At 43.7% G+C, this 16,769-nt stretch overlaps 1 protein-coding gene across 6 annotated transcripts in view; it reads left to right on the top strand.

Moving 5' to 3' along the window:
• LOC109865233 (myocardin) overlaps positions 1 to 16,769 on the top strand; it is a 164,706-nt gene that overhangs the window by 111,757 nt on the left and 36,180 nt on the right. For all 6 annotated transcript variants that reach the window (XM_031799710.1, XM_031799713.1, XM_031799712.1 and 3 more), the window contains one exon: positions 15,606 to 15,671. In XM_031799710.1, coding sequence (XP_031655570.1) covers positions 15,606 to 15,671 — 66 coding nt within the window. The remainder of the gene's footprint in view (positions 1 to 15,605; positions 15,672 to 16,769) is intronic.

The following is a 16,769-nucleotide window of genomic DNA, read 5'->3' as shown; positions in this document are numbered from 1 at the left end:
AAATCTAATGTTATTAATCACAAACACATATTTAGCAGATGTTATTGCAGGCGTAGTGAAATACTTGTGTTCCTAGCTCCAACTGTGCAGTAGTATTTAACAATACACACATCTAAAAAGTAAAATAATTGAATTAAGATATATAGAGAATTTAGGATGAGCAAAGTCGAAGTCCGGAGTATAAATGTATGTACTGAGTATACAAAACATTAAGAACACCTGCTCTTTCCTTGACAGACTGACCAGGTGAATCCAGGTGAAAGCTATGATCCCTTGTTGATGTCACCTGTTAAATCCACTTCAATCAGTGTAGATGAAGGGGAGGAGATGGGTTAAAGAAGGATTTCTAAACATTGAGACAATTGAGACATGAATTGTGTATGTGTGCCATTCAGAGGGTGAGTTGTGTATGTGTGCCATTCAGAGGGTGAATTGTATATGTGTGCCATTCAGAGGGTGAATTGTATATGTGTGCCATTCAGAGGGTGAATGGGCAAGACAAAACATTGAAGTGCCTTTGAACAGGGTTTGGTAGTAGCTGCCAGGCGCACCGGTTTGTCAAGAACTGCAACAGAATGGTCCACCACCCAAAGGACATCCAGCCAACTTGACACAACTGTGGGAAGCATTGGAGTCCACAATGGCCAGAATCCCTTTGGAACGTAGAGTCCAATGCCCTGACAAATTGAGGCTGTTCTGAGGGCAAAAGGGAGAGGTCCAACTCCATATTAGGATGGTGTTACTAATGTTTTGTACACTCGGTGTATATATGTGATGGGATGTATAGACAATATGGACAGTATATGGATATGTATAGAATATGTAGTATATCTGAAGAATAGTATATGTACAGCAATAATGAAATAGAATAGGCCTTGACTGGAATACAGTATATACATATGAAATGGGTAAAACAGTATGTAAACATTAAAGTGACCAGTGTTCCACGTCTATGTACAGTACATAGGGCAGCAACCTCTAAGGTGCAGGGTTGAGTACCGGGTGGTAGCCGGCTAGTAACAGTGACTACATTTCAGGGCAGGGTACTGGGTAGTAGCCGGCTAGTAACAGTGACTACATTTCAGGGCAGGGTACTTGGTGGTAGCCGGCTAGTAACAGTGACTACATTTCAGGGCAGGGTACTGGTCGGAGGCCAGCTAGTAACAGTGACTACATTTCAGGGCAGGGTACTGGTCGGAGGCCAGCTAGTAACAGTGACTACATTTCAGGGCAGGGTACTGGTCGGAGGCCAGCTAGTAACAGTGGCTACATTTCAGGGCAGGGTACTGGTCGGAGGCCAGCTAGTAACAGTGACTACATTTCAGGGCAGGGTACTGGTCGGAGGCCACCTAGTAACAGTGACTACATTTCAGGGCAGGGTACTGGTCGGAGGCCAGCTAGTAACAGTGACTACATTTCAGGGCAGGGTACTGGTCGGAGGCCAGCTAGTAACAGTGACTACATTTCAGGGCAGGGTACTGGTCGGAGGCCAGCTAGTAACAGTGACTACATTTCAGGGCAGGGTACTGGTCGGAGGCCAGCTAGTAACAGTGACTACATTTCAGGGCAGGGTACTGGTTGGTAGCCTGCTAGTAACAGTGACTACATTTCAGGGCAGGGTACTGGTTGGTAGCCAGCTAGTAACAGTGACTACATTTCAGGGCAGGGTACTGGGTGGTAGCCGGCTAGAAACAGTGACTACATTTCAGGGCAGGGTACTGGTCGGAGGCCAGCTAGTAACAGTGACTACATTTCAGGGCAGGGTACTGGGTGGTAGCTGGCTAGTAACAGTGACTACATTTCTGGGCAGGGTACTGGGTGGTAGCCGGCTAGTAACAGTGACTACATTTCAGGGCAGGGTACTTGGTGGTAGCCGGCTAGTAACAGTGACTACATTTCAGGGCAGGGTACTGGGTGGTAGCCGGCTAGAAACAGTGACTACATTTCAGGGCAGGGTACTGGTCGGAGGCCAGCTAGTAACAGTGACTACATTTCAGGGCAGGGTACTGGTCGGAGGCCAGCTAGTAACAGTGACTACATTTCAGGGCAGGGTACTGGGTGGTAGCCGGCTAGTAACAGTGACTACATTTCAGGGCAGGGTACTGGTCGGAGGCCAGCTAGTAACAGTGACTACATTTCTGGGCAGGGTACTGGGTGGTAGCCGGCTAGTAACAGTGACTACATTTCAGGGCAGGGTACTTGGTGGTAGCCGGCTAGTAACAGTGACTACATTTCAGGGCAGGGTACTGGTCGGAGGCCAGCTAGTAACAGTGACTACATTTCAGGGCAGGGTACTGGGTGGTAGCCGGCTAGTAACAGTGACTACATTTCAGGGCAGGGTACTGGTCGGAGGCCAGCTAGTAACAGTGACTACATTTCAGGGCAGGGTACTGGGTGGTAGCCGGCTAGTAACAGTGACTACATTTCAGGGCAGGGTACTGGTCTGAGGCCAGCTAGTAACAGTGACTAAATTTCAGGGCAGGGTACTGGTCGGAGGCCAGCTAGTAACAGTGACTACATTTCAGGGCAGGGTACTGGTCGGAGGCCAGCTAGTAACAGTGACTACATTTCAGGGCAGGGTACTGGTCGGAGGCCAGCTAGTAACAGTGACTACATTTCAGGGCAGGGTACTGGGTGGTAGCCGGCTAGTAACAGTGACTACATTTCAGGGCAGGGTACTGGTCTGAGGCCAGCTAGTAACAGTGACTAAATTTCAGGGCAGGGTACTGGTCGGAGGCCAGCTAGTAACAGTGACTACATTTCAGGGCAGGGTACTGGTCGGAGGCCAGCTAGTAACAGTGACTACATTTCAGGGCAGGGTACTGGTCGGAGGCCAGCTAGTAACAGTGACTACATTTCAGGGCAGGGTACTGGTCGGAGGCCAGCTAGTGATGCCTATTAAACAGTCTGATGGCCTTGAGTTGTTCAGTCTCTCAGTCCCAGCTTTGATGCACCTCTACTAACCTCGCCTTTTGGATGGTAGCGGGGTGAAGATGCTATAGATGCTGTGGATGCTATGTATTTTATAGATGCTATGGATGCTATAGATGCTATGGATGCTATAGATTTAATAGATGCTATGGATGCTATAGATGCTATGTATTTAATAGATGCTATGGATGCTATGGATGCTATGTATTTAATAGATGCTATGGATGCTATAGATGCTATGTATTTAATAGATGCTATGGATGCTATAGATGCTATGGATGCTATGTATTTAATAGATGCTATGGATGCTATAGATGCTATGTATTTAATAGATGCTATGGATGCTATGGATGCTATGGATGCTATGTATTTAATAGATGCTATGGATGCTATAGATGCTATGTATTTAATAGATGCTATAGATGCTATGGATGCTATGGATGCTATAGATGCTATGGATTCTATAGATGCTATGTATTTAATAGATGCTATGGATGCTATAGATGCTATGTATTTAATAGATGCTATGGATGCTATAGATGCTATGGATGCTATGTATTTAATAGATGCTATGGATGCTATAGATGCTATGTATTTAATAGATGCTATAGATGCTATGGATGCTATAGATGCTATAGATGCTATGGATGCTATAGATGCTATGTATTTAATAGATGCTATGGATGCTATAGATGCTATGTATTTAATAGATGCTATGGATGCTATAGATGCTATGTATTTAATAGATGCTATAGATGCTATAGATGCTATGTATTTAATAGATGCTATGGATGCTATAGATGCTATGGATGCTATAGATGCTATGTATTTAATAGATGCTATAGATGCTATGGATGCTATGTATTTAATAGATGCTATAGATGCTATAGATGCTATGGATGCTATGTATTTAATAGATGCTATAGATGCTATAGATGCTATGGATGCTATGTATTTAATAGATGCTATAGATGCTATAGATGCTATGTATTTAATAGATGCTATAGATGCTATGTATTTAATAGATGCTATAGATGCTATGGATGCTATGTATTTAATAGATGCTATGGATGCTATAGATGCTATAGATGCTATGGATGCTATGGATGCTATGTATTTAATAGATGCTATAGATGCTATAGATGCTATGTATTTAATAGATGCTATAGATGCTGTGGATGCTATGTATTTAATAGATGCTATAGATGCTGTGGATGCTATGTATTTAATAGATGCTATAGATGCTATGGATGCTATGTATTTAATAGATGCTATAGATGCTATAGATGCTATGTATTTAATAGATGCTATAGATGCTATGGATGCTATGTATTTAATAGATGCTATAGATGCTATAGATGCTATGTATTTAATAGATGCTATAGATGCTATGGATGCTATGATGCTATGTATTTAATAGATGCTATGGATGCTATAGATGCTATAGATGCTATGGATGCTATGGATGCTATGTATTTAATAGATGCTATAGATGCTATGGATGCTATGTATTTAATAGATGCTATGGATGCTATGGATGCTATAGGTACTATGGATGATAACGATACTATGGTGTATGGGTGACAATGCCTTGTTGGTGAGACGCTGGTAAAAGCAAACACACGTGGGTATGGTTTGGTGTCAATCCTATTTACATTTAGTTTATTCTGATAGAGATTAGTGGTAGGTTAAAGGTTATCATCATTAGGCTGTTATGAGAGTGGTGTGTGTCCTAACCTGCCTGTGTAAGAACAGTGTGGACTACAGCACTGATTTAAATCCCTCTAACACACTACAGCTCTCTCTCTCTTTCTCTCTCTCTGAATTGAAATATAAATTTTTCAGGTTTTTATTGGCATGGAAAACATGTGTTTACATTGCCAAAGCAAGTGAAATAAACAATACAAAGTGAACAGTAGACACTCACAAACATTTCAAAAGAATAAAGACATTTCAAATATCAGTGTCTATATACACTGTTGTAATCATATTAAAGTACAAAAGGGAAAATAAATCATCATAAATATGGGCTATATTTACAATGTTTGTTCTTCACTGGTTGCCCTTTTCTTGTAGCAACAGGTCACACATCTTGCTGCTGTGATGGCAATATTACACATTCAGAATTTTCAAAACAATAAAGACATTACAAATGTCATGTTATGTATATATACAGTGTTGCAACGATGTACAAATGGTTAAGGGTACACTAGGGGAAAAAAATAAGCATAAATATGGGTTGTATTTACAATGGTGTTTGTTCTTCACTGGTTTCCCTTTTCTCGTGGCAACAGGTCACAAATCTTGCTCCTGTGATGCACACTGTGGAATTTCACCCAGTAGATATGGGAGTTTATCAAAATATATATATTTTTTCTAATTATTTGTGGGTCTGTGTAATCTGAGGGAAACATGTCTCTCTAATATGCTCATACATTTGTCAGGAGGTTAGTAAGTGCAGCTCAGTTTCCACCTTTTTTGTGGGCAGTGTGCACATAGCCTGTCTTCTCTTGAGAGCCAGGTCTGCCTTCGGTAGCCTTCTCAGTAGCAATGCTCACTGTACATAGTCAAATATGTTCTTAATTTTGGGTCTGTCACAGTGGTCAGGTATTCTGCCACTGTGCACTCTCTGTGCACTCTCTCTTTTTTTGCAAATTCTTTCCAATGTGAAGTAATTCTCTTTTTGTTTTGTCATGATTTGGCTGGGTTTAATAGTTTTGCTGTCCTGGGGATCTGTGGAGGGTGTTTGTGAACAGAGCAAGAGCAAGACCAGCTTGCTTAGGGGACTCTTCTCCAGGTTCATCTCTCTGTATGTGATGTATTTGTTATGGAAGGTTTGGGAATCACTTCCTTTAGGTGGTTGTAGAATTGAAGCTCTCTTTTCTGGATTTGCGTGTATTATTTGGTCTTCTACGTTGTACACCGAGGATGTTTTTGCAGAATTCTGCATGCAGACTCTCAATTTGGTGTTTGTCCCATTTTGTGAATTCTTGGTTGGTGAGCGGACCCTAGACCTCACAACCATAAAGGGCAATGGGTTCTATAACTGATTCAAGTATTTTTAACCAGATCCTAATTGGTATGTTGAATTTTATGTTCATTTTGAAGGCATAAAAGACTCTTTCCTCTTAGATAGTTCACAGCTTTGTGGAAGTTACCTGTGTGGCTTCATGTTTAGGCCAAGGTATGTATCGTTTTTTTTTAGCTCTAGGGCAACGGTGTCTAGATGGAATTTATTTTCGTGGTCCTGGCAACTGGACCTTTTTCAGAACACAATTATTTTTTGTCTTACTGAGATTTTCTGTCTGTGCCCAGGTCGGACAGAATCTGTGCAGAAGATCTAGATGCTAGGTGTATGCCCTGACAGAAGCACCAGATCATCAGTAGGCATTTGACTTCAGATTCTAGTAGGGTGGGTGCTGCAGACTGTTCTAGTGCCCTCGCCAATAGTTGATATATATATATATATATGTTGAAGAGGGTGGGGTTTAAGCTGCATCCCCGTCTCATCTCCAGGCCCTGTGGAAATAAATGTTTTTTGTCCATTTTAACCACACACTTATTGGATTTTAATAATGTCGTATGTTTTTCCCCCAACATCACTTTGCATCAGTTTGTATAGCAGACCCTCATGCCAAATTGAGTCTCAAGCTTTTTTGAAATCAACAAAGCATGAGAAGACTGCATTTGTTTTGGTTTGTTTGTTTGTCAATTAGTGTGTGCAGGGTGAATACGTGGTCTGTCGTACGGTAATTTGGTATAAAGCCAATTTGGCATTTGCTCGGTTAATGAATATGCAGAGGAGTTTTCCCAAGGTTGCTGTTGACAGATATCCCACGGTGGTTATTGGGGTCAAATTTGTTTCCACTTTGGTGATCAGTCCTTGGATCCAAATATTGGGGAAGATGCCAGAGCTGAGGATGATGTTAAAGAGTTTAAGTATAGCCAATTGGAATTTGTGGTCTGTATATTTTATAATTTAATTTAGGATACCATCAGCCCCACAGGCCTTTTGGGGTTGGTTAATTTTCTTAGGTTGTCTGCTTCAATTGTTTTATTTGACAGGGAAGCTGAGAGGTCAAATAATGTTTAGGGTTTCTACTGCCAGGTTTACACATTCACCATTACAGTGAAACCTTTTTGTCCAGGAAATTATCAAGAAGGGATTGAATTTGTTGTTGCCTAATTGTTATTTGGTAGATTTTCACACTACTTTCCTTCCATCTATAGCATTTCTCAATATTATTCAGTTCTTTTGGCCTTGATTCCTCATGATTGAGCATAGCTCTGTTCAAGTAGTGTGATTTTGCTGTGATCTGTTAGGGGTGTCAGTGGACTGACTGTGAACGCTCTAAGAGACTCTGGGTTGAGGTCAGGGATAAAGTAGTGCCAAGTCTCTCTCCCTGTCTCTCTCTCTCTCTCTGAAGGGGGTGTTAATGTTAGCCAGAGCTACAGCCAGTCTAATGCTTGGGTCTTTCTCCCTGTCCTGCTCAGTCACAGTTTATTTGTTTGCAGTCAAGCAGCATTTTATCAAGTGATTCATTTCACTAAGTAAGGAACATCAATACTTAAAATGCTCTTACCAACTTTTTTTCTCTCTCGCTCTTCAGTGCAATCTCTATGCTCGGTACGGTAATTGCTTACCAGCAATCACAGGCTAAATTGCGCTTTCCCTCAGTGTTGTTTAAACCAACGCCCACGCAGTGGGAAATGACCTCTGGAGGGAGGGAGAGAAGGGCTGGAGTCATTGTAGTGTATGACCAATGGGAGCGACTTTCACAGGGGTGTTTGCTGTGACACACACACACATTATGCTTATAGGCCGGTTATTAATGCCATGCAGATGTCGGGAGACTGTTCAGTCTTACATGCTGGGTCACAGAGAGAGACAGAGTCACATCACTCTGAGCCTGGCTGAAGTTATTACTGTTGGTGACGTGGGTGTTTTGCGATGTTTCCTTAGACCTTTCATATACTGTATGTTATTTGTATGAAGTTAAAGTACGATGGCCAGTCAATGAACATGGATAGCTTGATGTCGTGAGGACAATACATTCATGCAGTTAACGTGTTTATTTAGTGGCCAATGCAGGAATCAAACCCACAACTCTGCTATTGCCAGCTCCATGCTCACACCAACAACAGTAAGCTATGGGAACCACTACTGGTATTTTAACAGCGAGAGATGAGGGTCTCAGAGTGGTCCCAGGAGACGTGTTTGTGTGGTTTCCTTCTCTCTAGTATTACATAACTGTCAGAGAAGTTGAAGTTGTACACTGAAGAAACGTGTAAAGTGTTGATCCCATGTTTCATGAGCTGAAATAAAAGATCCCAGAAATGTTCCATACAAACACAAAAAGCAAATTTCTCTCAAATTTTGTGCACACATTTGTTTACATCCTTGTTGGTGAACATTTCTCATTTTCCAAGATTATCCATCCACCTGACAGGTGTGGCATATCAAGAAGCTGATTAAACAGCATGATTACACAGGTGCACCTTGTGCTGGGGACAATAAAAGGCCATTCTAAAATGTACAGTTTTGTCACACAATACAGTGCCACAGATGTCTCAAGTTTTGAGGGAGTGTGCAACTGGCATGCTGATTGCAGGAATGCCCACCATAGACGTTGCCTGAGAATTTAATGTTAATTTCTCTACCATAAGCCACCTTCAACTTCGTTTTAGAGAATTAGGCAGGATGTCCAACCGGCCTCACAACCGTGGGGGGCGCTCATTCTGATTGGCTGGGCCTGGCTCCCAAGTGGGTGTGCCTATGCCTGCCCAGGTCCACCCATGGCTGCGCCCCTGCCCATTCATGTGAAATTAATTTATTTCAATTGACTGATTTCCTTCTATGAACTGTAACTCTGTAAAATCTTAGAAATTGCATTCATATTTTTGTTCAGTATATATTATGTCAACACTATATCAAGGCTAGTGGCGGTTGGTGCCGTTCAAGAAGGGATGACAATAAAACAATTTATGAACATGGCCTTATTTTTATTACATCACATTGCATACCTGTCATTCATATTCCATTCACCCAGTTCAGTGTAACATTGATAGGATTAGGCTACTCCATGATACTCCAATTTTCCCTATACCCATCACGACATTGCTACAATTTAGCGTATGGATGAAACAGGTGCAAAGACCGAATGGAGTAAAGGTAAACAATGAACTACCCATGAATCTGCAAGTAGCTAACCAACCAGGTTCAATGTTAGCTAGCTAACATTAGGCTATAACTAGCCTGGCAAATGGCTCTGAGATGTGAATAATAAGTTCATACACGTAACGTTAGCTAGCTAGCCAACCAGCTAACATTAGCTAGCTAGCTAACAGTACACTTTCAGGGTTTATAACAAATGAAAATGACTTAAATGAGTTGTTAAAATTAGTAACGTGTAATATCTAAAATGTAGCTAGCATGGATGGATGCCTCTCCCCGTCACAGATGCCATGGTTGGCCTTAGTTTGAAGAAGTTTTCTCTTAGCTTTAGTTTTCTCCTTAGCTATCATACTCTAATTCCAATGATTTCAAAACTCGATCCTCCAGAAAGTGGAGAGCAGCAATTGTTCTTCTATGTTAGACAGGATTACCTAGACATACTGGCCAGCTCAAAAAGACAGAAACGTGCTATAACGGCAGACCAACCCGAACTCATCTCTCGGCATGTCTAGCTCACTCATTATCGCAGCCAATCATGGCAATGATCATGGCGGGAAGGTTCCAGTTTTTTAAAATGAGTATTTACAGATGGCATACACTGTTAGTAAGGCACATGAAAGTTCACATGTTCCAGAAGACATTTCTGCCTCAATTTTCTTAAAAAAAAAAAATGTGTTTACTTTCAAACGGCTCTTCTGTGAAGTAGTGACCCGCAACATACGCCTGGTTTCCTGAAACGGGACACATTTGTCTTCTGCCTCTGAACAGGTTCATGGCATATAAATGCCAGGTGATGTAAACCCTGATTTAAGCTTCCAGTAGCTTCCACCTGTTTTGTTGTATGGAATAGCAAGCTTTCAGAATTAAAAGGTGTATTTTCTCTCACCCTGAATGGTGTGTTAACAGAAATGTAGCGTTGGTGTTTTTTCAATGCCATCTCTGTGTGACTGCAGAGGGCCAGGTGATATTAAAGCAGGGTTCAGAGCCAACTGTTACACACTGACAAGCAGCAATAATCACAGAGGATGGATCTGATTGAGGATGTGCCCCAGTGACATAAATGAAACAGTCTGTTGATGGTGTGTTTATCTGCGTTTATCTGAAAGAGAGAGGGAGAAACATCTCAAGTTAGTGGGATGTTAGAGATCGTAGTCTTGTTTAGGCAACTGTGACAAAGTTGGCCATTATCTCGTGCGCATGAAAATGTTTCTTGAAGTCAGGAACAGTTTTACTCCAAAAGACAAATACACCAATGGTTAAAATCATGCTGATAAATAAATAATAAAACTATCAAAAGGACAGAGCATAAAATCTGTTAAAGTCTGAAAGGATAAAACAAGAATCAAAAGATAAGAGCATAAAATCTGTTGCACATGCTCTCCTCTACCCTTTCCTTCAGCTACTTACGCTGCCTCTTTCTCCACAAACGCATATACACATTCAATCAACTCAAATTGGTGGGAGAGGCTACAAATATCTCATTAGCCAATCCTGACTCAACACATTTTTTTCCACACAGATTCAATTAACACACTTGACTGTAGCAGATTACATGGTGAATAAACGTTGACAATGGCAGGATATGAAACATGACTGAACAGGTCCTTTTTAATAAATAAACATTAACACATTCACACACACAGTGGGGAATGTATGAGTCTTTAGGTGAGAATGTCCAATCACAGGAACTCCTCATTAGAGGAACTAAACCCTTTGACCTCTCCAGGAGCATGGCTGCTGCTTTGACAACAGGTCGTTATGACTGTGTTATGAGATATTATATTTCTGCGATATTGTATTTATAGATTCATGAGGTATTAATACTATTGCATTTCAACCTGGCTAGGGTCCAGTGGGGTAGGGATTTGATCCATTGACAGAAAGAGAGAGATATTCCAAAGTGATTTGAAAGGTTAGTAAGGAACAATAGTTTGCACTGTGACATGTTTTGTCCCAGCGTCTAGTCAGAGCGAATGGCTGTGCTGCTGCCAAACTGTCAATCTCAAGCAGATGTTTAGAGAATGATGTAATTATGTAACGGAGGTAGATGAGAGGACGGAGAGATAAAGCCGACACACACACACACACACATACCTCAAGCATCGCTTGGTATGTGTCCAGTGTTGACAGTGTGACATTGTTCAAACATGCTCCCGTGGCGTATTGGTGAAACAGAGCCGTGAAACTACATAGCAGCTCTGTCCATTCAACGGTCCACTGTAAACTCTGAACCATCCCAGAGTGACGAGAGAAACAGAGATAATCATCACGTCACACTCAACCAGTTCTCAACCAGTCTCACGTCATAGTTAGACGTTTATCCATGTTGTTACAAACATCACATTTCAAAGTGTTTTAAGCTTTAGTTTTGGCGTCGTCTCTGAATTCTTAACGTTAAGCATTAACTCTGAATGGTTAAGGTAAGGGTTAAGGTTTGGGAATACCCTTAAAACTGGATTCGAAACTTGCTACCTTTGGAATCAGAGGCAAAGGCTTACGCCCATCCGCCATCCCTGTCCACAATACCCTAGCAAAACCACAAACTAGGTTTCCCCTAGTGAACGGTTTCCACATCATCTCCCTACATGGATTGACGTTGAATACTGACTTGAATCACGGGTGACCTGGCTGATCATCTCAGCTGGAGGGTCCCGTTGTGAGACCTCTTCTGCAGGGGAGCACAGAACACACACGTGCACACTGACATGGGGTTAACTGGCGTCTACGACCCCCACACACACACCAGACTCCACACACACACACGAGGGACTTTGGATGGAGGCTAAGGGAGGATCGGCAGACTAGGGCCAGTGTGTGTGTGTCAGAACACAGACAGACCACACACTGCCTAGCAGATCTGTTTAAAGGCCAGGAGGGAGCTGTGTTTATCATTCCCTACATCCTGTTCACAGAAATATTTGTCAGCCCACAGCATAATTTTTTACTTTGTGTGTCTCTGCGACTATTGAATGCACACAGAAATTGGCATGAGGCTTGTGTTTTATTTGTTTAACCCTTATTTTACCACATTTACAGCAATGACCTGGGAAATAGTTACAGGGGAGAGGAAGGGGATGAATGAGCCAATTGGAAGCTGGGGATGATTAGGTAGCCTTGAGGGCCAGATTGGGGATTTAGCCAGGACACCAGGGTTAACACCCGTACAATAAGTGCCATGGGATCTTTAGTGACCACAGAGAATCGACAGCCGTTTAACGTCCCATCTGAAAGACGGTACCTTACACAGGGCAATGTCCCCAATCACTACCCTGGGTCATTGGGATACTATTTTTTTAGACCAGAGGAAAGAGTGCATCCTACTGGTCATCCTGCACCAATTCCAGAAGCATCTGGTCTCCCATCCAGGGACCGACCAGGACCAACCCTGCTTAGCTTCAGAGGCAAGACAGAAGTGGGATAGATGGTGGCATGCTACTGCATTTTTCAGGATGTTAATGTAGCATCAGAACTTTGAGAACTTTCATGCAATGATTTTGGTTCATGATTTGTCAAACCCCATTCTCTCACCAGCACACAACCATAGCAATACTTTCTCTGCTGAAATTAGAATAGATTCTCAACCCCTCTGTATCTGTTTCCCCCACCCTCCCGCCTCTCTCTGTCTCACTCCCTCCCTCCTCTCTCTGTCTCACTCCCTCCCTCCTCTCTCTGTCTCACTCCCTCCCTCCTCTCTCTGTCTCCCTCCCTCCCTCCTCTCTCTGTCTCACTCCCTCCCTCCTCTCTCTGTCTCACTCACTCCCTCCTCTCTCTGTCTCACTCCCTCCCTCCTCTCTCTGTCTCACTCCCTCCCTCCTCTCTCTGTCTCACTCCCTCCCTCCTCTCTCTGTCGCACTCCCTCCCTCCTCTCTCTGTCTCACTCCCTCCCTCCTCTCTCTGTCTCACTCCCTCCCTCCTCTCTCTGTCTCACTCCCTCCCTCCTCTCTCTGTCTCACTCCCTCCCTCCTCTCTCTGTCTCACTCCCTCCCCCCCTCTCTCTGTCTCACTCCATCCCCCCTCTCTCTGTCTCACTCCCTCCCCCCTCTCTCTGTCTCACTCCCTCCCTCCTCTCTCTGTCTCACTCCCTCCCTCCTCTCTCTGTCTCACTCCCTCCCTCCTCTCTCTGTCTCACTCCCTCCCTCCTCTCTCTGTCTCACTCCCTCCCTCCTCTCTCTGTCTCACTCCCTCCCTCCTCTCTCTGTCTCACTCCCTCCCTCCTCTCTCTGTCTCACTCCCTCCCTCCTCTCTCTGTCTCACTCCCTCCCTCCTCTCTCTGTCTCACTCCCTCCCTCCTCTCTCTGTCTCACTCCCTCCCTCCCTCCTCTCTCTGTCTCACTCCCTCCCTCCCTCCTCTCTCTGTCTCACTCCCTCCCTCCCTCCTCTCTCTGTCTCACTCCCTCCCTCCCTCCTCTCTCTGTCTCACTCCCTCCCTCCCTCCTCTCTCTGTCTCACTCCCTCCTCTCTCTGTCTCACTCCCTCCTCTCTCTGTCTCACTCCCTCCCTCCCTCCTCTCTCTGTCTCACTCCCTCCTCTCTCTGTCTCACTCCCTCCTCTCTCTGTCTCACTCCCTCCTCTCTCTGTCTCACTCCCTCCTCTCTCTGTCTCACTCCCTCCTCTCTCTGTCTCACTCCCTCCTCTCTCTGTCTCACTCCCTCCTCTCTCTGTCTCACTCCCTCCTCTCTCTGTCTCACTCCCTCCTCTCTCTGTCTCCCTCCCTCCTCTCTCTGTCTCACTCCCTCCCTCCCTCCTCTCTCTGTCTCACTCCCTCCCTCCTCTCTCTGTCTCACTCCCTCCCTCCTCTCAATTCAATTCAATTCAATTCAATTCAATGGCTTTATTGGCATGGGAAATGTGTTAACATTGCCAAAGCAAGTGAGGTAGACAACATACAAAGTGAATATATAAAGTGAAAAACAACAAAAATTAAACATTACACATACAGAAGTTTCAAAACAGTAAAGACATTACAAATGTCATATTATATATATATACAGTGTTCTAACAATGTACAAATGGCTAAAGGACACAAGATAAAATAAATAAGCATAAATATGGGTTGTATTTACAATGGTGTTTGTTCTTCACTGGTTGCCCTTTTCTCGTGGCAACAGGTCACAAATCTTGCTGCTGTGATGGCACACTGTGGAATTTCACCCAGTAGATATGGGAGTTTTTCAAAATTGGATTTGTTTTCGAATTCTTTGGATCTGTGTAATCTGAGGGAAATATGTCTCTCTAATATGGTCATACATTGGGCAGGAGGTTAGGAAGTGCAGCTCAGTTTCCACCTCATTTTGTGGGCAGTGAGCACATAGCCTGTCTTCTCTTGAGAGCCATGTCTGCCTACGGCGGCCTTTCTCAATAGCAAGGCTATGCTCACTGAGTCTGTACATAGTCAAGGCTTTCCTTAATTTTGGGTCAGTCACAGTGGTCAGGTATTCTGCCGCTGTGTACTCTCTGTGTAGGGCCAAATAGCATTCTAGTTTGCTCTGTTTTTTTGTTAATTCTTTCCAATGTGTTAAGTAGTTATCTTTTTGTTTTCTCATGATTTGGTTGGGTCTAATTGTGCTGCTGTCCTGGGGCTCTGTAGTGTGTGTTTGTGTTTGTGAACAGAGCCCCAGGACCAGCTTGCTTAGGGGACTCTTCTCCAGGTTCATCTCTCTGTAGGTGATGGCTTTGTTATGGAAGGTTTGTGAATCGCTTCCTTTTAGGTGGTTGTAGAATTTAACAGCTCTTTTCTGGATTTTGATAATTAGTGGGTATCGGCCTAATTCTGCTCTGCATGCATTATTTGGTGTTCTACGTTGTACACGGAGGATATTTTTGCAGAATTCTGCGTGCAGTGTCTCAATTTGGTGTTTGTCCCATTTTGTGAAGTCTTGGTTGGTGAGCGGACCCCAGACCTCACAACCATAAAGGGCAATGGGCTCTATGACTGATTCAAGTATTTTTAGCCAAATCCTAATTGGTATGTTGAAATTTATGTTTCTTTTGATGGCATAGAATGCCCTTCTTGCCTTGTCTCTCAGATCGTTCACAGCTTTGTGGAAGTTACCTGTGGTGCTGATGTTTAGGCCAAGGTATGTATAGTTTTTTGTGTGCTCTAGGGCAACAGTGTCTAGATGGAATTTGTATTTGTGGTCCTGGTGACTGGACCTTTTTTGGAACACCATTATTTTGGTCTTACTGAGATTTACTGTCAGGGCCCAGGTCTGACAGAATCTGTGCATAAGATCTAGCTGCTGCTGTAGGCCCTCCTTGGTTGGTGACAGAAGCACCAGATCATCAGCAAACAGCAGACATTTGACTTCGGATTCTAGCAGGGGGAGGCCGGGTGCTGCAGACTTTTCTAGTGCCCGCGCCAATTCGTTGATATATATGTTGAAGAGGGTGGGAGCTTAAGCTGCATCCCTGTCTAACCCCACGACCCTGTGTGAAGAAATGTCTCTGTCTCACTCCCTCCCTCATCTCTCTGTCTCCCTCCTCCATCTCCCCCCTGTAGTTCTGCAGTTCAGACTCCAGCAGAGGAGGACTGGAAAGCAGCTTGCAGACCAGGGCATCATGCCTCGTGAGTAACACATTTACAAACACACACACACACACACCTCTCAGCCACCAACGTGACAAGTGTCTCTCATAAGCGTGTGTGACACCATGTACTGCGTTACTAGAGAGAGAGAGAGTGGGACACCATGTACTGCGTTACTAGAGAGAGAGAGAGTGGGACACCATGTACTGTGTTACCAGAGAGAGAGGGAGTGGGACACGATGTACTGCGTTACTAGAGAGAGAGAGAGAGGGACACCATGTACTGCGTTACTAGAGAGAGAGAGAGAGAGTGGGACACCATGTACTGCGTTACCAGAGAGAGAAAGAGTGGGACACCATGTACTGCGTTACCAGAGAGAGGGAGAGTGGGACATCATATACTGCATTACTAGAGAGAGAGCGAGTGGGACACCATGTACTGCGTTACTAGAGAGAGAGGGACACCATGTACTGCGTTACTAGAGAGAGAGAGAGAGAGAGAGAGAGCGAGAGAGAGGGACACCATGTACTGCATTTCTAGAGAGAGAGAGAGTGGGATACCATGTACTGCATTACTAGAGAGAGAGTGAGTGGGTTGTACACCATGTACAAGCAGATCTATACCTCTAACCCCATAATATGATACAAGCAGATCTATGATCTATAGCTCTAACCCCATGATATGATACAAGCGGATCTATGATCTATACCTCTAACCCCATGATATGATACAAGCGGATCTATGATCTATACCTCTAACCTCATAATATAAACTGGAGTCATGAAATTGACATATTTCATCTGCATTTAATGCTCCTATAAGTATATTACAAACTGGCTAACATCTGTTAGAGAAACAAGGGCATCTCCACTATAGAGGCCAGAGCTGTATTCTGTGTGAGTGCATTTGCCTGGGTATTTATAAACAATGGTGTGTGCAGGGGGAATGCAATCCAGAGGGTGTGTGTGTGTGTGTGTGTGTGTGTGTGTGTGTGTGTGAGAAAGTTAATAGATGCCAAAACCCTTTTCATGTGTACCGCCGACCTCTCACCTACTATCACCAGATAAACGTCCAATCGAAAAACATTTCTAAAAGAGTATCTGCCCTGTCAACCAATCACGTTTGCCCATGCTGCTT

Source organism: Oncorhynchus kisutch, linkage group LG20 (assembly GCF_002021735.2).
Source record: "Oncorhynchus kisutch isolate 150728-3 linkage group LG20, Okis_V2, whole genome shotgun sequence".
Lineage (NCBI taxonomy): Eukaryota > Metazoa > Chordata > Actinopteri > Salmoniformes > Salmonidae > Oncorhynchus > Oncorhynchus kisutch.
The sequence above is the reverse complement of the archived record's forward strand: the minus strand, read 5'-3'. Positions and strand labels throughout refer to the sequence as shown.